Raw genomic sequence first — 25,840 nt, forward strand, 5'->3', positions numbered from 1 at the left:
GTGCTTTCTGGACTCGTGAGCAATAAATGTGTGAGTCACTTCAGAACAGAAAGGTAGTTAAGATTAGAGGTTCATTTTAAGATGTCTTTTTTTGTCTTCTTTTAAAATAAATTAAGTTAGAAAAGTTTTAACCCGGCAGATTATTTATATCACATTATTATTACTACAGCACAGGATACCGAGGTTTTAATTTCTGTATTACTCTTTTAATTAAAGTAGCCTGGTTGACAATATTACAAAGGAAAAAGACCAAGACAAACAAACTTGAGAGTCTAACAACGTTGAGAGAGCCATCCTGAGTCAGTATATTGCTTAAAATAACTTTATATTAAGTGAAATAAGACATTAAGGGAAATGTAAACATACATGAATATATGAATGTTCTAACACAAGTAATAGGATTGCATTTTAAACTTTGCTTTCCTAAGCTAACAATGTATAGGCAGTTTAAAATTTTCCAAAGTAAATGCTTAATCTGCTTAAATCTTCATTTCATATTCAGGAGTAAAGATAAATCTAAATTATTCATGACAATACCTCAAATAAAAAGCTACTTCCATATAACAGGTAAATGCTACAGGTTATATCCAGTCAGAACTATTACCTTAAGCATAAGAACAGAGGAAGTTCTGTATATTCCTCAAATGCTAAGCACATAATAAAAAGAAGGCGAAGAAGAATGTCTACTGTTCACTACTATTTTAACAAGAATTTTTAATAGGTGGTCATCTATGTTAAGAATCCTCTTACCGAACATCATGCACTTAGAAGTTACATGGCCAGTACTAGTTAGTTAAGATCCTCTACACTGTAAGTTCCTCTATAATCAATCACCTATAATGCATTGCTGTTTCTGTAGGGTGAGTTGTTCCTTTTAAAAGCTGTCCAGATGCAGTCCTCTCTTTACCTACTCATTCCTTTTTGCTAACATATATTTCACCAGTGGAAATCAGATTATTTGAAGCCCAGTTCTGAGTGTATTGGTTCCTAAGTCTTTTATAGCTGGACAGCCTATGTTTTCCCTGTCCCCATGCTCGGACATCCTGGCAGATATAGGGCAAACAGGCTGTAACATCATCTATATGAATTTCCCACAAAGCAAAATAAAAAGGAACTCCTCAAATCTTATTTGGTTGACTTCAAATGACTCTTTAGATAAAATCGGCAAATATTTTGAAAACACCTGGAAATGTTAATAACTTTATTCTTTTTATTCTTTAACAGTCCCTGGCTACAGTAAAAATAAATAAATGCATAAATAAATAAATTATTCCAAAGCATTACAAACTTTACAAACTGAGCACAGCCTAGTTTAGACCACAGAATTAATGGGAGAAAAACTTTAAAAAGAAAGAAACCACTGACCCTAGATATTAGGCCCAGCTATTGGGCTACTTACTATTTGTAGTATTTCCAGAAAAAAAAAAACAACTCCCCTATCTGGAAAAGATTACCCACATTGTAGCTTTGATAGGATTTTTTTACATGCTACTTTGTAACTCTGTTACTCCAAGACACTTCCTTAGCTCTGCTGCTTTCTTCTCCAACTGCTGAATGTTCCAGTGCCATTGTCTTTTATTTGAATGGAGTTTGTTCAGTTGGCAATGCAAACGTTTTAGAATAGCATCATATCTTTTATTCTGTACCTAATAAAACAGAACAAAATTCACTTCAAAATTTCTTTCAAGTAAAACTATTTACAGAGGTGAGTTCAGCTCACCTAACTCTTAAGTGTAGATTCTGACATGTGCCCAAGTCATTCCATGCTTGCTTCATAGCTACTGAAGAGACACAGAGACATCCAGGAAGCCATTCATCTGACTTATTTCTGATATCTGCCTTAGGACAATACGAATCATGTCTCTCTTTCCCAATAAGGGAAGAAAAGTTCTGTCCCACTAAGAGCTTAAATGAGGAGTTCAATGTGGGTATCTGCTCTGTAGATGTCTAAAATTTAGCAAAGGAAATCCCATGCAAAAAGTCAGCATCTCACAGCTGTGGCAACACTTTGTACATGGAAGACTTGAGGCTCCAGAGTGAGAAAGGAAGAAATTTTCATTCTTTGACAAGTGTATTTGAGTATAAATTAGAATACAGATGATGTAACCTCTATGGCTGTAGCAGCACCTTCACCGTTGCACTGAACTTAAAAGGGTATGTTTTCCTTAGAAAGGCAACACTGTGGCAATGCTGTACTATATCAATTTTGCCCTCATTGCTGCTTTATGTGGAGAAGAACAGCTGCTGCAGACGACCCTCTGAAGGTTTGCATTCCAAAGTGCAATAGCATAAAATAATCGTTATAATAAAAATAGAAATAATGGGTATTCACTTAATGAAAATTTGGGCTTACTTATCCTAGTTTGAATGGCATATGAGTGGTAGTGTATAATCATTCTTGTATCTGCTGATTGAAACATGACAACTTCTCTGGGCAAGCTGTTTAAGTGTCTCGCCATCCTCATTGTAAAAAAAAATTCTTCCTTAACATCCAATTTAAAACTACCCTCTTTCAAACATTTAAAACCATTGTTCCTTGTCCTGTCACTATAAGCCCTTGTAAAGAGTCTTTCTTAGTCTTTCTTCTAAGGAGAGGTGCTCCAGCCCTCTGATCATTTTCGTGGCCCTCCTCTGGGCACACTCTAACAGGTCCATGTCTTTCTTGTGCTTGTGACCTCAGAGTCGGACGCAGGACTCCAGGTGGGGTCCCACAAAAGTGGCATACAGGGGGAAAATCACCTCCCTCAACCTGCTGTTCTTCTCTACAGGGCTGCTCTCAGTCCATTCATCCCGACCTTGCACTTGGTCTTGTTAAACTTCATGAGGTTGTAAGGAGGCCAGTTACTTTCGGCCCATGCAGTGCTAGAAGCTGAGAATTCATGCAGTATGTAAAAGTTCTGTGATAAGTGCTGGAGCCCTGAGGAGAGGTCAGTCTGCAGACTTGGACACCAAGCTTTAGAGGTGCATGTGTGACCTACATGTCTACATTCCTGTTTTGATCAACAGAAACCTATCCAATGCATACTATAAAATCTAGAAAGACCAGATTATGCAGCTCACCCTATTGTAAACACGTTCATACGACCAACTGCATTGATCTCCAGAATACATCAACTGGACTGACTTCACCTCCTGTGATTATAATGGGAACCCAGCTGCAGTCAACCAAGCACACTCAGGTGCTGGCAGTCTCGAGCTGAATCCTACCACTGCAGCTCAATGGAACTTCATCCATGTGTCTAGTATTTCACTTTATTCCCATGCTTGGCTTAAGTATTCTTTCCTGAGTTGTGCTGAGGACTGTTGAGTATTAATATCTCTGCTTGTCCATTGTCAGTTTTTATATTAAAAATTGGATTGTTTCCAGAGAGCTCTTAATAGAAAATGCTACCCTGAAAGATTCCATTTTTAATCCTGCTTCCTTCTGAGACAAAAAGTTCTTACAACCCAAACAGCTGAAGAACAAGTTAGCTTTCACTATTTAATGAAATTGATAACAGAACAGAGTGTTATTTTTAGGCTGACTAATTTCACTTTTGTTTACAGAATTTTCTTAGGAGGGTGTTGCCTTGATAATAAAACATTTTCTCAGATGCTGAACAGCGTAGACCTATTCTAAAGTGCTTTTCAGTTTTAAAATTCTCTGCTGTTCCCTATCACATGAAAAATTATTCTTTTTTCCTCCCAGATTTTACAATGGACAATAGAGCTAACCTTAGATCATTTAATCTTTATATTACCAAGTGTTGCTCATTAAATTTTGTGGCATTTATTTGAACTAACAAGATAAATTATGTGAAACTCCCAAACTAAAAAATATCTAGACATATAAAGTATTTAAGCAAGGAACAAAATGTAAAATATAGTTCAACTATTTAAAAAGACAAGGTTTTAACTATTTATCAGAATTTTATCTTGGCAGCTAATTAGGAGCTGCTGTGTTATCCCTAATTTAATGTCAGCTCAAATTAGGGAGATTCATGGGAAGTCCATTTTCTTTGTGCAATTGATTCTCCCATTGACGAGTTATCAGGAACCACGAGACAAGTAATGAAAAATCAAGTCAGCAGTGAAATTTAAAGTATCTCAAAAGTATTACAGAAATAAAGAACCGTGCATTTTGCTTTACCACCATTCAGTAACCTCTTTCTTTTCAGGAGACCATTCCAAAACTTCACAGTTGAACTCCTTCTTAAAAGACGTAAGAAAAAATGTTCTTAACTTCGATTTTTCTCAGGATAGCAACTGAGTTCTGAGTTTCAGAAAGACTACCAGTATCAAGAATTTAAGATAGCATAGTTACTGTATATACTTGAACAATGTGTGGCCAGCAACTGCGTATAAAGGACTTCAAACTTCATTTGCACTATCTACATTCTGTCAGGAGATCTGTAATTATATTTTATTTAAATGACTCACCTCAATTTCTTTTCTAAGCTTAACATGCATTTTTTTCTCTTCTTCCAGCAAACCTGTTTTTTCATTTATGAACTCTTTCAATGTTGCGATTTCCCTTTTTAAAAATGTAATTTCTTCCTGCAGATGTAAGTCAAGATACAGAAAACTCCTCCTTAAAAAGTTGCACAGTACATCTATTAAACTTATTTAAAATGTCACATTTTAAGTCTCACTTCATTAATAGAGATGAGATAAAGACCTATAGTAAACATTCTCACATTAAAATAATGAATAATTAAATTAATAACAATTTAAGAACTGTAATTAAATTAATAATTAAAATAATTTATAACATGGCTTTAGGTACTTAAGAAGATATACTCTTGATCTGAAATATGCAAACAGCTACAACAATACAGTAATTTGAGCTCATTTTGGTGGTCTTAATTTTGTTTAAAATGTAACTTACTGCAAAATCAAAGAATATTTAATGTAGTATTTTAGACTGATTTTTCTTTCTCACAGGTAAATACAATGTTAATGAGTCTTTATTTATCAGTATCTAAAGATTTGCTTGTACAACCAAATTTTCATCAATTTACATGAACAGAGTAAAACCAGATTTTCAATAACACAAGTTGCATTAGTGTTGAAATCTGTGACCTCATTTCAATTTCATACATGTGTTTGCTCATCTATTGGCAAAGTTTTGTAGTGAAAAATTCTTACATGGTAGTTTTTAGTAAGTATTGCAGTTATGGTCAAGTAAAAACAACAGTGTTAGACTAGAATACCAAAACAGATACATTTTTCCTATGTCCTCTCTATCACACTCTCATCACGCAAATGGCTCAATTGTAGTTTTCTACCTGACAGCAAAATTAAAAGAATACTGTGCTCTTACATGAAAAATACAACAACATGGTTATGTTCTACAGAATTCTGAAAAGTGTCCACGTAAGTTTATCCAGCAACCCAAAAAAAGCCCACAAATAGTTTGGCAATGATAGAATTTAATTTACAACTCTGTATTTTTTTTCATAGCTGAATTCATTTGATCACATTGAATGAACCTGACTTTTACAATAATATACAGATAACAATGGCTGATGATTCTTCGCATACTGAAGTCAAAATTTCCTCAATTAATGTAGTAATATAAATTATCTATATTCCCTATAACCAGTCCCTCATGAACCGTAAACATATCAGACAAACTAATCACATTACTTAAACTATGCCAAAATTATTTCACATAAAAGGAAAATAATCAAAGAGGATATATAGTACCTGCACTTGTTTTATAATAGAGCCTTCTGGATGCTGAAGATCACACATTAACTCCTCTTTCTTTGTCTTTAATTCTTTAACAATAGCTTTCTTTTCAGCAAGCTGAATCATAACTGGCATTTTGCTTTCTATCTCCCAAAAGAGATGTTTATGAGCCTTCATTTTTTCCCGATATTCATTATTTCTTGCAAATGTCATCTCAAACTCTTCTTGTATTGTTTCCGTATCACGCCTCAGCTTTAAATTTTCAGAATATAAGGCTCTGACTTGGGCTTCCAGATTTTCACAGTGATATTTTGTCACTTCCATGGCATCATCTTGCAGATATATTTCCCTTTCTGTTGCCTTAGTTTCTAACAGAATAGAAGCCATTTCTTTTTCTAGTTCCTGAAACTTTGCCTGTAAAATATTTCAGTGTTCATTTAACAAATTTTTTTGAGAGGATACTAGGTATCTAGTTAAAATTTATTTTTATTCAACAGTGGCTTCTTTTTCACAGTTTAATGTGGCTTGAATAGAAGATTATTAGATTTCCACTTTCTAAAATCATCACCTTAGAGGCATAATGCAAGAATACTATCTTAGACTTCTCCCCTTAGATTGAATCTAAAATATGAAATAAAGTATCTTTGAAATTACTTAAAATTCCTCATATTTGCAAAATGCATAGGATGTGACAGATCAAACCCAATTCTAATATTTGTGTAGAGCTGAAATCCAGTTAAGTTCTAACTAGACTAAAAATGATGCCAAAAATCACCTACAAACCCACACCAACGCATAGATGGGTGTTTGCGTTGATGGAGCTTAACCAGATTGTTCTATTGAGGTTTTCAATCCCTCCTTCATCACAGTAGCATTTGAGAGTAGGATTAACCCCAGCTGTTTTTAACCTCCTAAGAAATAGGCATCTAGTCCTAAAAAGGCCTCTACATCTTCTCACTGATGAGAAGTTAACAACTCCAGGAAGTAGTACTTCAACCCATCATAAGAAATCGCAGAGTCATAGAATCACTTAGGTTGGAAAAGACCTTTAAGATCATCAAGTGCAACTGCAAACCTAACATTGCCAAGTCCTCCACTAAACCACGTCCCTACATGTAAATCTAAAATGGGAGGGCTGAATTGCCATCTCAGAAATGTTCATCTCTTTCATGACTACCAAGGGAGCCTAGATGACTAACACAGGCTTAACATGTGACTTGTAGGTGATGTAAGCTAGCTAGAACAAATCCCACCCAAAGTAACAGCCAACAGTAGTGCATTAAGTCATAAAATTAGCATTGTGATTTATGTCACCTATTATCTTTTCCCTAATGGAAGCATTACGAGTGCCATGAAATCTCTTACTCAATGTCTGGAATAGATTAAGATATTATTAACTGTTAAGGACAAAAAGTTTCTGTGTAACTTCTAATTTTGAAATCTTGGACTACAGTTTTATCAGGATTTGTATCACTGTCAGCCACCATTTACTTAGGACAGGACAGCAGAAGATCTTAATGGTAAAGATCATCAGTTTTGGAAAGGAAATTATTGTTTTCCACGTCTTCTGTGACATGCACACATGGGAATAGATGTAAAGATGATAAAGCACTTCTGCATTCTGACTTTAACTTTCTCGTTATGTAACTTCACTGTTCTGCTAACATTAATGTTTGTATGGAATTTCCTAGGGTCTGTGCTTTTTTTGAAAGAAAAAGGTGTGGAAGAGGAAGAAAATAAATGAGCAAACTTAATTACCTAGGGCTCTAAAGTTTTGTGGGTTTTTTTGAAAACAGATACCCTTGTTTAAATTGCTTAATCACAAATTAACTGCTGCAGCATCATCATACTATATTATGGGATGGTATATCATTAGGAGAAAGCTTCTTGCCAAATGTGGCCAGACAACTGACATTCCTAAGCAATAAAAGTTTCTACTTCTCCTTCACAGAAGTTATCTTTGTGCAAAATTTCAGACATAATTGTTTCGGTTGTAGGGCTATTCACAGATGTTCTCATTTGAACTCTACTATTTCTGTTTGCATTCTCCTGTGCTCAAAATTGCCCGCATGCTACTGTGTCTTTCCTCAGATGTGATATAAGTCTCTCAAAAAAAATTTCACCTCAAAGGTTAAATAATAATTGAAAGCCTACTAAATTCTATGAGAGATTAGAACAGAAATGATTGCACAGTTTTCAAAAAGCTACATGCATCCTTCTACAAAATATTACTAAATCAAACCAGTACTTAATGACTATTTAGGATACTCACTCCAAACATACAGAAAAAAAAAAAAGTATTTTGTATCAAAAAGATACTAAGAAAAAATTATAGAGTCTGGTGAAAATCTGCCATAAAAAGATGCTTTAAAAATCTTTTTTTTTCCATTAATTTCTTAGGAAATCAGCTCTAATTCTGTATCGAGTTTTTGTGGGTTTGCTTAGCAGGTTTTGCTCAGTGGTTTGGGGAGTTTGTTTTTTCGAAATAATAATAGAAAAAAGCTTCTGCTAAAATCTGCTCTAGTGAAGTCTTAGTTGTGTTGCAGCCTTACAAACACAATACATATACACAGTTTTGGCTAAGACTAAATGCCACACACAGGAACAGAACAGCTGCCTTACACTTAAATGCAAACACCCAGAAAAAATGAAGTACCATCACCTTCTCTTGTTCATAGGAATATTTCCTCATCTAATGAAAAAATTAATTAAACTACCCTAAACAAGTTTTATTACCTGCAATTGGAAAAGAACTGTTTTGCTTTTTTCTATTTCTGATGCTTGTGAATGCTGCTGCTCTGCAACTTGTTTTACAACTTCAATCAGTGATGGAGAATTTTGCTTGGCCATTTTAGACAAAAGTGCAAAACTATAAGGACAATAACTATAAGGACATAAAAAAAAGAAGTTAATTGTTTTATCTTCTTTCAATTTAATTCCTAACTGTCAAGGAAAGAGAACAATATAAAGGGCTTTCCTATAGGATGTCAGATGAATACATTATTTCCTTTCATTCATTTTTTATTAACAAGAACAGGTTACTAATGGGTGGACACTGAAGGCCAATGATTGAGAATTCTTTCTTGCAGAATTTTATAAAATAAACTATTGCAATGTCCTTTTGGTTCCTCTGCCAGATAGATCCTCAGTTTGTGAGTACAGTCGTAGCTCTTAAAAGCACCTTAAGAGCATCTTAAATGCACAAGAGCATAGTCATAGCTCTTAAAAGCATCTTAAGAGTACCTTAAATGCATGAGAGCATGCTCGGATATTTAGCCTGAATATTTAAATTATTGCAGTTACCATACTGCAATTGCCTGCTATATTAAAGTATCAAACTATCATAAGATAAACTATAAATTGATGAAGCTGTCACACTGAAAGTTGCAAACTAATATTACTGTAAAGATTACCCCCAGTAACTAGAAAATATTAAGTACTATTTTTGCATCCCTTTAGACAGAATAATTAAGAAAATCTGCATTGTTATACGCCGAGTAGAGGTTGGAGCACCTCTCCTGTGAGGACAGGCTGAGAGAGCTGGGGCTCTCTGGAGAAGGCCCCAGGGAGACCTTATAGCGGTCTTCCAGTATCTAAAGGGGGTCTACAGGAAAGATGGGGAGAGACTGTTCAGTAGGGCCTGTTGCAACAGGACAAGGGGTAATGGTTTTAAAACAGAAGGAGGTAGATTCAAACTGGAGATAAGGAAAAAATGTTTTACACTGAGAGTGGTGAAACACTGGCAGAAGTTGCCCAGACAATTTGTGGATGCCACATCCACAACTCAAGGCTAGGTTGGACGGGGCTCTGAGCAACCTGATCTAGTCCAAGATGTCCCTGCTCCTTGCAGGGGGGTTGGACTAGATGACCTTCAGAGGTCCCTTCCAACCCTAACTATTCTGTGATTCTGTGATTCTATATAAAATAACAGTGAACTCTCAAGAAAATGCAAGGAGTCTGGCACAGGCGCATCTTCAGGCCAAACACATTAAACGGACCTCAGATGGCCCACGAGCTATGCCTGAAGGTTGGTAGTCTTGTTTTGGGAACCGCATCTATCATCTCACGTTTAGTGCTGCCGCAGCTGGGTGCTCCTGGCACCCCTCACTCCTCTCCGCCACTCCGCTCAAACGCTCCACATCTCCCCCACCCCCAACACCAAGCAGGCCCGCTGCTGCCGCTCGCAGCCCCAAACCCTCCAAAAAGCACCGAAAGGCCGACAGAGCAGGGCCGTGCCCTTCGCTGCCAAACCTGCAGCCGCCGGGCCCGCAGCCGCAGAGCGGCCTTCCCGCCCAAACCGCGGCGGGCGCGGCTCCCGCCGCCGGCCGGGGAGCGTCGGCCAAGGGCCGGCCCCGCGGCGGGGCGTGCGGGGCTTAGGGAGCGTCGGAGAAGTTCAGCGGCGGAGGCGGCGTCGCGGGAGCGCGGCCGGTAGCGGCGGCCGAGGAAGCACAGAGAGCCGGGAGGGGGCCTGGGGGAGGGCTGTGCCCCGGTAGAGGCGGAGGGAAGGAGGGAACGACTCAGCCTGGCAGAAATGAGTGAGTGCTCCGCGGCGGCGCCCGTAGAGATAGTGCGGCCTGGCCCGCCCTGGGGCTGAGGCAATTTTCCTTAGCTTTTTTTTTTCGCTTCTCAGTTCCCTGAGCTGCCTAATTCGTTGTATTAAACCGCATTTTCTGTCTTGACTTCTTAATGTTTGAGATACGCTGCAGAGAACATAAGTTTTGCTGAGCACCATTGGGTTACAAGGAAGAGGAAACGTGGCCCAGTTTCTCTGGCTCTGCGCCCGTGCCCTGTTTTACAGCTGCGGGCTTGTCTCTGCACTCCAGGTTAAGAAATGTTAACCCTAAATCCCACAGTTTTTATAAATTAATTGCTCATCTCGGCATACCGTTTCTTTGCTTCATCCCTTTTTTGAAAAGGCAGAAGCTGAATATACTGCTTTAGCCAGAGACATAATATCAATTTGTTGTTTTTTAATATTGTGTTGTATCCTGGATATTTTCTGACATTTTCCTTTTCCTTTCTCAGCATTCTGCACCAAAAATAACTCCGGTAATTATTTTTTCTCAGTCTGGTTGAAGGAAATAAAATGGTTGTGTTTGTCTCGCTTCATCAAGTCTCCTTGTTAATTTTTAATGATCCAGTTCAGACACATTTGATAGTGGGGTGGAAAGCCTCAGAGACAGCTGATTTCTGCACACTTCATGAAGACAGGTGTCTCGGTGTGGAAGGACAAGATGCCTGCATGGGTTCCCTTTGAAAGGGAGCTCTCGCCCCTCAGCCCAGCGTATGCTGGAAGGAAAAGCAGTAGGGGGAATGCTGGCAGGCTCCCAAGGTGTGTTCTGGACCTGGCAGAAATGTAGGTTTACTGGAGCTGAAAGGAAGGGAGGAACAGGGGACATAGGACAGCAATTCACAGGAAAGTTGATTTTATTAATTCCTCTGTTCATGAAAAAAAAATTACTTTCTTGTCCTTTATAACAAGGGTGTCATATACTTATCTGATTTTAGCACAGTTGAGAAAACATATTTATTATATGATTCTTGGACAAAGCCTGTAACAAATGCCTAATTCCTCCACTAATTCCTCCGCCTTTTGACCTTTGCATTTTCCTGTCAAAACATTGACTTTTTTACAGAGTTCTGTGAAATTTCTGACTGTTCCAAGGAGAAATCAGCATTCTTGTTTCAGGCCTGTGGCCCTGAAGACTGGCCTCTCATAACCTCTCTCTCTGGGTCCTTGTCAATATACTTTTCTTGACTGACTGACGAATTCTTCAGTGGAACACGCGGTTGCAGCTCAGAAGAGGAAACTCTCAGTCTGCATGAGTTTGCCTTTAACTTCTTTGTATTCTTATTCAATTTTGCTGTGCTGTACGTTCCTGAATCTGTTTGAGATTGTGCAAAGCTGATGCATTAGCATGTGTCATTACAGCAGCGAGTTACATGGCAGGGTTAATGCTGCTTCCGGGTGTCATGCTACCCAGGCACTTAATCATCTTGGTGCCTTCCAGTACAGTTTGTTATTTCCTGTCGATTGACAGCAACAAAGCAGGGTCTCATCATAAAGAAGAAATACAGGTTCCCACTCCAATCTTACCTAGAGTAGGAATTTCCATCTTGTACAAACCAGCTGCAAGACTGACAGATATATAAAGCTGGTAACGCGTGTTTATATCAGGTGATAATCTTTCAAGAGTTTAAAAGGATTGTCTGCCTGTGTAAGTAAGTTGCTGTGTTTTAAACTTTGAGTTTGCTCGTGAAAACTGCATGTACTTCAATATTTTCATTGTAAGTGCTGATTTCTGTTTCTTCAACCTTACCCAAATATCCCTAAGTTGAGTGGCAGAATGTTTTCTTTTAGTCCAATTTAAGAAGTTTTTATGTATTTCCATTTTTCCCCTATTTTTTTATTTTATTTTACTGTTGTTGAAATTCTATTACAAATGTCCTTTTATCACTGTTCATACAGGCTTCTTTAATGACCTGTTTAATTTCTCTGGGCATCTCTCTCTGGCAGATGTTAAGTATTTCTTGCCTTTTTAATTTTCCCAAAACTGTCAGTTCTCTGATTTCTATGAGGAGATAAGGTGACCAAATTCAAAGGTGCAAGAAATTGCCAGCAATTTTGTCTTGACCAACGGCAGTCTTTTGGAATTAGATTTCTGGGGTTTTTGAATGTTGCTTTTTGGATCTTTTTTTCTAGCCTGAGCTGTCTCTTCTCTGCAGTCTGTCTTTATTTCCTTCATTGTTCCTTTTCTGTATTCACTTTGCCTTTCTCCTTTTCACTCTTGTTGTCATCCTCACCTCCACTCTCTTCTCATTATCTGTCATTTTCTTTGATTTTCTTTTTTCTTTATTTCTCTGCAAGAGAATCTTTTTACCCTCCAAATGTTTGTACTGAGAGTTTCAGAGAGTGAGCAAAACAGCTAATGGGTGGCCTTGGCTTCAAGTTTGTGCAAGTATTTGTCTTGCATTGTATGCTGAAATGAGCAACTCGTTAATAAATACACCTAAGCTTTCCTGATGTGATTACGTGCCGTGAGACATTCCATGGAACACTGAGAGTGTAGAGCATGTTACTTAAAACCTGAATAACCATGAATGCATTTCTCATAAGATAAAACATTGCTGTGCTTGGCAAGCCTGTATTTTGAGAGGAGTTTTGTTTGAGGGACTTTGAAAGCAGTCACAAAAATGTATTATGACTGTAAGCAAATTTACTTCTGACACCACGGACCTCACTAGGACTCTGTGATGCAAAACTGGAAGGATACAAGGGTGAATCAGCCCCATTGTTTCCTTGTGCACATCCCAATAATTGCCCCTGTGGACTTTTTGCAATACACACACAACTTAATAACAATGTAGGCAATTACCTCTCCCTGCACAGACACTCTCCTTACACCTTTTCTTTGGTGGTATTTTTCTGGGGAAGTGTAAGGATGGCAATGAACTCTTCTTACCTTCCACTATTGACATATCTGAAGTGGAGCAACAATCTGTTTTTCCACTACAGCCGTCTGTTGTACTGTCTTTGCTGGGGCTCTGTCCTGGTTTTGGCTGGGATGGAGCTAATTTTCTTCCCAGTAGCTGATGTGTTTTGGATTTATATGGGATGTGGTACATGAAGAATGTTTATAATATGCTGATATTGTTCATTGTTGCTAAGACACCAGCGACTTTTCTCAGCTTCCCAGGTTTTGCTAATGTGCAGATGCAAGTAGCTGGGAGGGGTATAGCCAGTACAGTTGACCCAAACTGGCCAAAGGAAGTATCCATACCATAGATGTCATGCGCAGTATGCAAATTGAGGTTGGCCAGTGGGCAGCTCTGTTGGTTTTTTCTCACTGCTCAGGATGGTTCTGGGATTGCTTTCAGTTTCATTCTGTGATCGCTGCTCGGGACGGGCTGATTCAGTCATCGGGTCGTCGGGTGGTGAGAAATTGCTCACAGTTTGTGTTTTATATTTTATTATCCTGATATCTTATTATTTTATATATATATATATTATTATATCTTCCTTTGCTATCCTAGTAAATGTCTTTATTTCAACCCACATGTTTTCCTTTCTTCCTGGTTCTCTTCCCCACACCCCTGGGGAGGGTGAGCATGAGCAAGCGGCTGTGTGGTACTTGATTGCTAACTGGGGTTAAACCACAACAGGTTATTAGCCATACCTAGATTGGGATCATGTCATAATCTTAGAGACCTCCCACAGAGAGTGCCAGGGTAGGGAAGGAAATATCCTGATTTCCCAACTTATGGTCTTTGACATGAGTCTGTTTTGACACTGTTTTCTTAGCAAGCTGTTTTCCGTAAAATCTGTTATCAGCTGTGTGTAAATAATTCTCTGACCAAAATCAAGAGTCATAAATTCCTTGGCAGATGCTTTTATCTGCTGTCTCATTTTGATACTTTTAGTTCACCTGTTTTGATAGTCACTAATTCATCTTTGTAAACGTTCAACTCGCAGAAAGGAAAACATCACATTTTCAGTCAGGATTATTTTTCTTCCAGTCTAGGAGAAAGAACAACGAAGAAAATGCAGAATGTTTTCTGTAAAACCTGCTCTGAATAAACAATCCATTAAAACTAGAAAGGTCTTTGACCTCTTATTTGAGTGTAGAAACGTTGGGGATCCATTGTCAACCATAAAATGCTCAGGAGGACACCAGGTCCACCAGAGTGGTAGACCACAGGTACACACAGAAGTAGTATTTTTTCAGGATAATGAATTTCTGTGAAGCCAGAGCATGCAAGTTACAGGAGCATGAGAGCTTGGGGCAGGAAAGTAGTGCCAGGCATTATCTGATACAGTTAGTTCTGGCAGCAGAACACTGATTTCAAAGACTTAAAAGATTCTCAAGTCCTTTGTTTAGGAATTAATATTCATGCACGATTTGTTACTGTGCAAAAAAAAAAAAAAAGGCCCTGTTAAGGAATACCATAAACGATTAAGAGGTCTTACGACTGGTGATAAAGCTGCATGTGTTCCTCCTAGATCAAGCACAGTGCTTAGTCATGAAATCTGAATAGCTGTCTCTTCAAGGTTCCTAAAGCAGAGATCTAGTCTTTTGTTCGAGACCTCTGGAGGCTTGCTCTGGAAACTGAAAATTTATCAGAGACAGAGAAAAGAAAATAAGGCACTTCTGCGACAATATGTAATATGGGCTCTCATAGCAGCAGAGAGAGAAGAGGTGGATGGACAAGTTTCCACAGATAGGCAGCCTAGCTAGGCTTGGATCAACAAAGTCCAGTAATAGGCTTGGATCAACAAAGTCCAGTAAAAAGGAAAAAAAAACGAACCACCAAAGCTGGAATTACACCATGGGCCACAAGACAAGCCATGAACTATGGGATGATTTTTTATAAGCTTAACGTGTCTTGGTTTCAGAGCAAAGAGTGCAGCTACCATAGCGAAAAAAAAAATAAGGCAGGAAGTTGTGCACAGTATTTTATTGTTTTCTTTTAGTTCTGTGTACTTCTTGCATTGCTAGGTAAAGTTTCAGTAACCTGTGCTGAGTTCCTGTGCATGTTGAAAAGCAGAACTATAGTGATTATGTGCCGCTGCATACAGAAGTCAGAAATTAGTAAGTCAGTACTTTTGATAACGCAAGATGGAGAAGTGCAGAAAGTCTTGTGAAGGCCTGTGGGAACTATGTTATTGCACTCACAGCTCATTACTTGTGCTGCCAGGAGGGGCAGCAGATGTGAGCTCCGCCTCAGCAGTAAGTGTGTAAAATGCCTCCAAAAAAAAAAAGTTACTGAAAATCCTCCAGTCTCAGCAAGTTAAGGGACCTCAGTATTTGGTTCCCCTCACAGGAGCTGGAGAAGGGCCCAACAGTCAGAGGTCAAGAAGATCCATTATGCTAATCTGGGTTAATTGAATCAATAAATCTCATATTATGTACTAACCTTTTGTCATCCCTGACCTGGGAAAAACCTGAGGTAGGCAGGGTGGTAGGGAGGTACCTAAATACTTAAATAAATACATCATAATTCCCATTCCCGCTACTTGTCTTTTGCTATAATCTCATTTGATGCAGTGAGGCAATCCTAAAACAGTAATTACTGCTGTGCCGCCTTCTCTGCACAGTATCACTGAACGCGTTGCCTTAATAACATAACTCTGTGTGTTTGGACTAATAATGCCATCTTGCCTTTTTGGGGTTTTTTTTGTGTGTGTGTGTGTGTTTTGTTTCTGACTGCTTGGCAGTTGTAGGAATCTTTAAATATCCTGGAATATGGTGGAAGCAGTACTGATAGATCTGTTCAGCCTACCAGCCAACTTGCAGAATGACATCCAAGGATTACTGTGTAACACGCTGGAAACTATTGAGAAACACTCTTCCAATGCTGCTCCATTTGTTTATGTCATGTGTTGCCAGAGGCAGGGGAGTGAAAGGAACGGTGAACAGGAGTCCTTGCTTCCAGCTCTGAGAGATTTTCAGAGTCTGAAGAAAAGATTGGAGGTTGTACGTGCTCTGACTGTAGCTGCTGCTTTGTACACCATCAAACAAAGACTGGATGAAAAAGACCTAAGCGTTGTTAAAGTTATTCTCCCTCCCTCAAGAAAAGTCTTAATGAAAGTATATGTAGACCATCTCTTTACAGCAGTCTACCAATTTGAATTTGAGGATTTACAGGTGACATCTGATTGTAGAAACCTACAGATAGCTGAATCTCAGAGTGAAGAACAAACGCTTCCTACACAGGACGTGGCGCTCATCCGAGGTGAGATTCAGGAGTACTTGGAAAGCCTGCCGAGCCTGAAAGGGGAGCTCACCATCCTCAGATCTTCCCTGATCCCAGGTAAAAAGAATCCCAGCTAACATTTTACAGACACTATTCCCAAACATACTTCTTCAAGGGAATTACAAAATGGGTAACTTTTGGAAATGTCTTCAGGCAGCAAATAACTCTGTATGATGTCACAATACTGTATCATGTTTATAAGAGGGGGAAGTGACAATAGAGATACAGCAAAAGACTGGCAAGTCTCTTCCAGGCCTGTGGCATGATGAGAGTAGAGGGACGCCCACATTTAGTGAGGGCATTATTTCAGACAGTAAAGTCTCCTTGCCTCTGTGTAGGAATTACACGCTTTGTGAGTTACCATCGTCTTCTGGAGGGGCGGAACAGGAGTTTCTCCTGGTCTGCAGCCTCGCGCATGACTGGTTAATCAGGCTGATGTCTCAGTGTCCCTGCCATGGCATGACCCAGTTTACTGCAGCATGTCTCTCAGGCAGTGTGATTATGGGGTCTCATGATTCAGAGGAAAGCTGAGAGGTTTTTTTCTTCCCTATAAATGTGTCCAAAATGATCCAGAACCGGAAAGGAACATGAGGTACTTAAAGCCATCTTTGCCTTCATTGTGCTTCAAGTTTTTGACTGTGACTTTGAAAGGATCACACTACATAAAAGAGATTTTGAATCTCAACTCTGATTATGTCACCAAGCTTGTGAGCTGTTAAGACAGCAAAAATACCAGTTGTGGGGCTATCTTTCTGTGTTCAATTTTGCCACGCTGAACCCCACCCCCTGCCACCTCCCAAAACAGTGATTGCATTTGGTGCATGAGGCCATGATAAAGGATACACATGGTAAGAACAGAGGATTTTAAAAATAATGCTAGAAACTCTCAGTGCTTTCAGTATACTTTAGAAAGATGTTTGAGATTCTTTGAAGTCTTGAGGACTAGTACCTAATTTACCAAAAAATCTTGGGAGATGCCACCTTATAATGTTGCTTTAAAAATCTACTTTCATTTTCTTTAGTGAGGTACCTCTTTTCTAGAGTTTGTACTGCAACTCTGCAAAAATGCAGGCTAAATCTGCTAGGACTCTTTCTTGCTCAAACTTCTCTACCTTGACTGCAGAGGATTAGGATTATGAACAAGAAAGAAATTTAGAATCCTGAAATTTAGATGCCACAGCTAAATACGAGGTAAAGCAATACTCAACTTGACTGGCTGATTCCAGGTCTCTTCAGTATAAACAATGTAATATTTGGACTGGGTCTTGTATTGAAAGCAATTGTTTGTTGTTTGCTTTGCCAGATGATACCTTCCTACATGGGTTCACCACAAGGACAGGTGGGATCTCCTACATACCGACTTTAAGCTCCTGCAATCTCTTCAGCAGTTCCAAGCGGAGGGACCCACAAGTTGTTGTTAAAGAAAATCTCCGCCGGCTAGCTATTGCTGCAGGATTTAATCCAGAGGCTTTTCACAGAGTCAAGGTATCAAACACTGGATTTATGTAAATAGATCAGATCATCCTTCATGTATTGTTGGCTAAAACTCTAGGCATTAATCTTACCTTTCTCAACAAGAACTTGTGAGAAACAGGATAATTAAAACGTTTATGCTGGCAGTTTATCTGTGGGAATAACCATCTGAGCTATCAGCCATTTGGCACTATATGGAGAAGCAGCACTGTTTCTTCCAAGAATATTCTGACATTTAACTTACCACAGGCTAAAATAATCGGAGAAATGATCAGAGCAGTTTCTCTTAAAAGAAAAACACACCGCTACTTCTGTGGTGGCTTTCTGCTAATATATCTGCATGACATTTGAACAGTTGGTGCAGAAGAGTGTTCCATGCCAGAATAAATCCTTGCATTAGTCAGAACTGGGGTTTTTGCTGCCATATCACTGTCTGTGTTCTGGTTTTGTCTTGACAGATTGATCACACTAATGCTGTGTTTATTATGGGAAAGACAGAGCCTGACAGCTATGATGGAATAGTTACGGATCAGAAAGGTGTTACGATAGCAGCTCCAGGGGCTGATTGCATACCCGTGCTGTTTGCTGATCCTGTCAGAAAAGCCTGTGGTGCTGCTCATTCTGGTATGAATTTTAAATCATGGTGATTAAAATAACTAGGAGACCACTGGAAAGAGAGTTTTGGGCTAAGGATTATAAATTATCAACCAAAGGAGCACTGAGTGAGAATGAATAAATGCAAGATCACGTAACAATATAGAGCCTGACCTATTAAGTTTGTATCTTGCCAAAACAAAATTAGTCTTGAGAACAGTTTGTTTCATAAGCTATGTTGTTTTTTTTTTTTAATTGTATAACTGTAATGATTATTATTTATATATTTGTATGTATATTTTTCTGATCTGGTAGCCAAAACGCAAAAAATATTTTGGTACTCTGGCTAACTGCATATGTAAAAAAAGACTATAAAGCCAATGCCCCCAACAATCATTTTGGATCAGAAGAAATATTTGTTTGACTCAAATAAAATGAGAATAAAACTGAAGCAAGGGTGGTTAGCACAACCTGGGTTATATCTGACTTCAGAAGATGTCCCAACTGTTAGGCTAGAATATATATCCTATGGTGACATTTTCCCGCTGGAGCTATTCCATTTTATAAAAAAAGTCTGTATTTATGAGATCAAGGAGAATGCACAGCTGAGAGTTTATCCTCAGCTTTGACACTAGTACACTCCTTGATATTGTAGGAAGCTTCACCTCTTCCTAGAACTTGTGGATACCACCTAATTCATAAAACTCTTCATACGTTAAATAAATTAGCCAAAATAAATTCAAATTTTTGAGTCATTGTAAGATGATAAAATTGTTGACTTTCCTTCAGTAAAGTTATTGTGCTCCTCTCCCCCCCACTCTGTGCGTAGCAGGCTTAGGTTAGAGAAAGTGAGAGGAATGAGAGTTGTAGCATGTCTGTCTGGGAAGAGAGGGCAATGTTGTGGTTTTTAATGGGGAGACAGGATGGAGAGAATTTTACTCACTCATGAAAGTTTTAAGAGTTCTACATTGTAAGTGTTTAAACCTAATTATTGTAAAATATTTAAATCTGTAGTTCCTTCTTTCTCTGCTGCCTCTTCATTTATCTTGTCCTGACACACCACACTCTTCACCCAGCCCACACCACTGCCTTCTCCAAACCCGTCTCCTGACTCTCACCTGAACTCTTACCTGCCGTTTCCCAAGTTTTGGCCTTTGTTTCCACATCACAGTCCTTACTAGGCTTCTGATTATCTTTCCCTAAATCCTTTGCTTCCTGTCCAACCCCACCTTAGTTCATGTTTAACTTGAACACATGTTGCTATGTATACAAATAAAGACAATTAGGCATAAGGTCATCTCAATCTTTGGATCTAGAATAGCAGAAGAAAAGTTATTAGCATATCTTATCCTTCGTTATGATGCATTCCCTGTGCAATCCAAAAAAATTCTGGGACTCAAACTGAGATATGAGAACGCAAAGCTGGCCTTTCTTCTATCTATTCCAAACAATGCCAAAGTGCAAAGCTTGGCTTTCTTCTATCGATTCCAAACAATGCCTCTAGCTTGAACCTCTTACATTTTCAACATATTAGAAAAATACATTTCTGGCTGTGACATATTTCTATTGTCATATTCCCAATAAATATGTCAAGCACAGAGGAGCTGTAAGGTGTACTGTAGTTGCCAAACCAGGATACTGGGAAAAAGGAATTCTGGAATTTTAATCTAAACTCTTCTCTCTAGTTTCCATCTCCACCAAATGATAATATCAGCAAACTGATACTTGTTAATGTGTTGGGTTATGTGGTTTTTTTTAAACAATTATTTATTATTAGATGTAATTATTTATTTTTAGATATAAATATTCATATATACCTTTAATAATAGCATATATTTTAGCTACTATAAAACTAAAGAGACAATTTATATAATTTGTTTTTCAACCTCTCATTTCTCACAGGATGGAGAGGCACATTGTTAGGAGTTTCAATGGCCACAGTAAATGCTATGGTATCTGAATATGGCTGCAACGTGAAAGATATCCTTGTGGTGCTGGGCCCCTCTGTAGGACCCTGCTGCTATAAACTTCCTCATGAATCAGCTAAAGAATTTCACAGAATTGATCCAAAGTGTGTGAGACTATTTGACTCTGCAAGTCCTTATATTGATATTAGAAGAGCAACACGGTAAGCCTACTGAGTACATTTCCATGACATACACTTTTTTTTTGTGCTGAGTGGACTAGAGATGAAAGCAAAAGAATAAAAGACTAATTCCATATTAGTTATCAATAATTATATTGATATTGTATTATCCAGCAGTATTACGGTGAGGGTCCTCACCGTCTTTAAGTACTCACTAGTACTTTGCAGATCAACAAATGATGCCTTTGAATGACTGCTATCTGCTCACTTTAGCTGGGTTTCAACTATTATTTTACTGTTATACTTTTAGTTTATGGATTATAGACAAGTGTTCAAAGTAAATGTGGTTTTACTGGTTGCATAAAGGCAATTATTTTAGTCTAATATTTGAAAAAATAAAGTAAGAAAAGCAAATACAAGTCCCAGCCACGATATTGGCAGTTTGTTGAATTGGTACTAGAGGTGCTGTCTGAATGACAATGTCTTAAGGAATGCAAAGATGTAAAAACCAAAACTACATTTTCCATTTCTCTTTCTTCTTTCAGGATTCTTCTTGAGAGTGGTGGGATTCTTCCTGAGAACATCCAAGATGATTCTGTCACAGACCAGAACCAAAATATCACTTTCTGTACTGCATGCCACCCTGATAAATTTTACTCTCACTTTCGTGATGGCACTAACTTCGGGACACAGATCGGCTTCATATCAATCAAAGACTGAGATAGTATCTCTTACTCTTGAGTAGCATTTAGACAATAAGTCTGGTGCATTATCTGGTGTCCTGCTCTCCTTGTAGAAGTTCTTCCTTCTTCCTTTCACAGACCAAGAAACCCCTGGGCAGTTATACCCCTCACAATCTAAGTCCCCAGCCCTCATGCACTCTTCACGTGCTGTCCACGCAACAGTTAGTCCAATGGTATTTCAGGGCTGCGATCTTCTTGCTCCTCATCGGGTCCCCTCCTTGTCTGCAGGCAGGCCGTCTCCTTATCTTCAAAGTTTGCAGCTGGTCATTAGTTTCCTTATTTTCTGGCTTGGAACGGCCTCTAGGGCCCTTCAGTAAAAGTTACCAAGGTCTTGTTCATTATCGGCTGCCCGTTTTGAATGTCGTTTTCCTTTGAGTTGTGGGTTTGGTTGCCCTTGTCTTGTAGATTAGGGTGTCCATACTCCTTTCTTACCTCCCTTACATAGCTGTCCATGCTAATGAACAGAATTTGTTTAAAGTTCACTTATGCTAAGTTTCAAACAAGACCTACTCATGCTAAGCTATAAGCAAGCTACAGTTCAACCACACTTGGTTCTCATTTAGCTTACCTTTAAGCAATCACACAATTATTCTAACATTCTGTAAGTAAACTTATTTTAATCCCTAACACTGGGATTGTTATTTTTTTTTTTGTTTGGATTAAGTTAAAGAAGGTCTCCAAACCACTTACAGGACTTTTTCTATGGAAAATAACTTGAAAGTGAGAAGCAAGCAAGCTCCTTTGGGGTAGACATTAAAAATATATGAATCCCCACCATTCTGTATTTTGATTGTAGAAAAAGTAGGACTAAGGCTCTTAACATGATAGTAACATGTATGTTCATGTTTCCTTAGGATTTTTTTTTCTTTAAATTGTTGGTACTCTGCTAATGTCCATTGAGATGTTCTTCACAATGCCAAGTTATTTAATAGATATCTAAAAAGGCGAGTGAATTTAGCCTGAGTTAATTTTACTGACCAATAGTTGACTTTATCTGTTTTACTAAGCAAATTCTGTTTTCTTTTTGCCATAAAAAATTTGCCTCTAGGTGTTATAATAGACGTGATAGTTCCTGACACATAGACAGTGAGAGAATCCTAATAGTAGAACTATGTTGACTGTAGCTTGCAGAGTTGCCAAGCACAAGCCTTGGGACAACTGTCCACATGACATATTTTCTATTTTGAATTCAACGATCTGTACCAATTCTAGACTTTTATGTCCACTAGAGGTCAGTGCTCGCTTACGCTGCGCTTCCATCCCTGGCTGCACTGTATATATAAGTTTTCAAATCATGCATTTTACAAAGTACTGTACAGCGTATGCTACTACTTTTGCCTATATAATAATGTAAAATTATTCTAATATCTGTGCTTGAAAAGTAATCTATTTTTCATTTTGTTGGGCTGTGATTCAGAGCTGACCAAGTTAAAACTTTGTTTGTCCCCTGGGAGAACACTTTTTAACAAAAACTTTCTTTTACCTGTGAATGGTATTTCTCAGAGAAGAGCCTGGTTCTGAGTATGGTACCCTCTGACTGTAACCATCTTCCAAAAAAATACTTCTTTCAGCTCTCCTACTTCTTCTTTAGAAATATTACTCCTCTTCTGCTGTAGTACTGGAGTCCTTGACAATAAAAATTATTACATTTTCAGTTACCTTTTAAAAACCTCACCGTTGCTTTCGTCATTCTCGATTTCTTTTGTAACTTCACTGTGGTAATGTTCACAGCTGGGTTCAGACTGGAGATACAGGTTCCAACAGGGGCAACACACACACTTCTGAGGTTAATGCTGCCAAGCATGTTACTGCACACTAGCTGATGGTGTGTGTGTATGTATATGTATTATGTGTATGTGTATTATTGACTTATTCCAAATATAGGATAATGTAATTATAGGGACACTGACAGGCTTATCTTGCTGCACTAGGTTAAAAAACCCCAACAACCTGCTTTCACCTTTTAGTTCTGTCCCTTTGCCCTGTTATCTGAGCATGAACCACTTTCTGGGCACTGATTGACGTAGCAGTGAATGAGTAAGGTGTCTTTCCTTCTGCTGTTCCTGCTGTGGGGGCAGTAGCACCACGTAATCTTCAGTCCCTGCACCTCAAGCTCAGCCAAAGCTTGTCTGTCAGTGCCCTTTGCTTAACCGTCTTCCCTTGTGGATTAAGAGCATGCTGTCAAAAGCAGCTGAGATGCTCAGTTTTGCAAGGTACTGCTTGATACTACTTTGCAAGGTACAACTGAAGCATCATAGGTGCCCATGTGCCTGCTGTTAGCCTATCTCACCTCGAAGATGGTTTTAAACTAATGCTTTTAACTTTGCAGTAATTAGAAAGACCTTGCAGCCATGCTACTTAACACAGTTCAAATGCTCATCAGTATATTAACTCAAAGTAACGTGATACTGATAGTACGCCCTGGCTTGTTCATACCTGCTCAAGAATGACAGCAGAGACTTTCTGTTTGGAAAAATACCACTTGCAGGTTGTGGTAGGACTGTGCAAGCTGGAGAGCATGTCAGAATGAGCAGAAACACCAAAAGCTTTACCTTTTAGAAGACAAATCGTTAACCACAATTGTTGTTCATTATTTCTGTTACCTAGAATTACCTAGACTGTAAACCTGTCAAGACAGGAAGCAGCCTTTTGTACTTGGGTTACTGAGATGGAGAATTCCACAACCAATAACAAAATAATAATAATGTTCAGTCCCCAAATAGGCTAGGCTCTGTATCATAGAGAGATTCTTTCCAAAGTTAGAATCATAGAATAGAAGTTCTTGCTACATAGAATAGAAAGTTCTTGCTACAAAGGCATTTTAATTCTGGTATTAAAAAAAAAGTTTAGAGGAAGGACATGATGAAAAGGAGACAAGGCTGGTTTGCATCTCTACTTTTCATTCCTGTTGCTCAGTAAAGGAGCCAAGCAGATCATCCCTGAGTCACTGCCTCTAAGGAAGCTCTCAAAATGCTTCATAATTGTTCAGCGGTACCTACCTAATGATCAGATCCCATTTATTAACCTTGCCCATGAATTTATAAGCTGCATTTGCCCTATTATTGTTATTAAATGACATTATTAATTTGTTTGTGCTATGCCCTGAGGCGAGCACAATACATCATTACATTGAATATTGGTTTTGATAGCTATTACTGTGCAATTAACATTTGTTGCTATTGTAGATTCTGAATATGGCCCTCTCCATTTACATTTATATATTTGAATGGAGTGTACCAAAACATCCCTGAGAAAGGCTTCATTCGCTATTGCAGTAAAGCAGGGTGACTCCAACACAGACTTCTGGTTCCAGTGCCTGAGGAAGCACTGTGCAACTTCAGAGGCATAGATCAAAGCCTGAGATAATTAGTGAAATGTTTATCCAAACTGTGGCATTTATTGCTACAGGTATGGCAGAGGTAAAAAAAATATTAAGGAGATTAGATGAAAACTGGTTTTAATACATTTGTAGAGGTTAGGTCCATCAGTGACTGCTGGTCTCTTTCTGCTGACAACCTGAGGAGATAGGATGGGGGCCAGACAGTTGCTTGGTCTGAGTTCTGCATTTGAAGGCTGTGTTTGGGAGTAGCAAACCCAGAAGCCATGGGCCTGGACCAGCAGCAAAACATTTGGGCACATCTCTACTCGCAGAATGTGTATCATTCCTCCCAAATTACAAGCATTCAGTTACAGGAAGATGTCTCCTTTCCTCAGCAGTAATATAATTTGCAACATGGTCATCTTTGCCTCTGGTCTTATTTTCCTCATACTTATCTCTTGTGCATTGCTGCCTTTCTGTCCAGCACCGCTCACAATCGCCCTACAAGGCTTGTGAATCCAGTCGCAGGGTGTTGGAGGAAACAGATGCCATTCTGCATAGAGCAGCACCAGTGTTGCTTTCTTTTGTATGCAGGTGCCTTTTATTCTTTTAGCAGCAGTGTGAAACTTCATGTCCTCAGCACAGGATCTTTATCAGTATCCTCCAACCCACTTCCATTTTCTAAGTTTCGGCAAAAGCTCCCAATTTCCAGCCTACACAGCAAAGAAGTCAATATTCCTGGATTCCCTCACTGCTGTCCTCATTTCCACTCCATGCTCAATTTGCTGCTGGGTGATGCAAAGAGGGAGATGAGCTGCACTCATTTGTCCCGAGGCTCAGGCGGTGCCTGTGTGTGCTTGCCTTGATGTCATGTGTGCGAGGCTTTTGTTCTCCGAGTACCAAAATCCTCCCTGAACTCCAGCCTCTTGTGTAACAATATAACAGGACAGTGCACTGACAGGGGCAGTAAATCCTATATGTGACAGAGGAAATAATGTACTGACCTGCTGAGGGATTTACATACCTCCAAAGACTCACAACAAGCTCTGCCTGTAAGGCTGACTTGTTCTACTTTCCATTTCCAGCAGATACTATCCAGTGTTTCCAGACGAATGATTCAGGTAGAAAGGTACGTGGATTTAAGAACGGTCCTAATCCGATATATTCTTATATCCAGGATGTTACTAATTGTTATCC

The 25,840-nt window shown here is 38.8% G+C and overlaps 2 protein-coding genes across 5 annotated transcripts; one reads left to right on the forward strand and one right to left on the reverse strand.

The window, feature by feature from the left end:
• Positions 1-1,481: 1,481 nt before the first annotated feature.
• CCDC122 (coiled-coil domain containing 122) lies at positions 1,482-8,523 on the reverse strand. The gene is made up of 4 exons (XM_010117778.2): positions 8,410-8,523; positions 5,689-6,087; positions 4,420-4,536; positions 1,482-1,646 (listed from the first exon to the last, which is right to left on the reverse strand). Exons 1-4 carry the CDS (start codon positions 8,521-8,523, stop codon positions 1,482-1,484), a joined length of 795 nt encoding a protein of 264 aa, XP_010116080.2.
• A 1,620-nt stretch (positions 8,524-10,143) lies between these two features.
• Positions 10,144-22,993, forward strand: LACC1 (laccase domain multifunctional purine nucleosidase 1). 4 transcript variants are annotated; one of them, XM_086771811.1, is made up of 6 exons: positions 10,144-10,208; positions 15,890-16,485; positions 17,732-17,913; positions 18,360-18,525; positions 20,398-20,623; positions 21,127-22,993. In XM_086771811.1, exons 2-6 carry the CDS (start codon positions 15,918-15,920, stop codon positions 21,299-21,301), a joined length of 1,317 nt encoding a protein of 438 aa, XP_086627937.1. In that variant the 5' UTR covers positions 10,144-10,208; positions 15,890-15,917; the 3' UTR covers positions 21,302-22,993. The 4 variants fall into 4 exon arrangements, with proteins under 4 accessions (XP_086627937.1, XP_086627940.1, XP_086627939.1 ...); XM_086771814.1 differs by having other exon boundaries at positions 10,168-10,208; positions 16,062-16,485; XM_086771813.1 differs by lacking the exon at positions 10,144-10,208 and adding an exon at positions 13,418-13,608 and having other exon boundaries at positions 16,347-16,485.
• The last annotated feature ends 2,847 nt before the right edge of the window (positions 22,994-25,840 follow it).

The sequence above is a fragment of the Chlamydotis macqueenii genome, chromosome 1 (assembly GCF_036417535.1).
Source record: "Chlamydotis macqueenii isolate bChlMac1 chromosome 1, bChlMac1.mat, whole genome shotgun sequence".
Lineage (NCBI taxonomy): Eukaryota > Metazoa > Chordata > Aves > Otidiformes > Otididae > Chlamydotis > Chlamydotis macqueenii.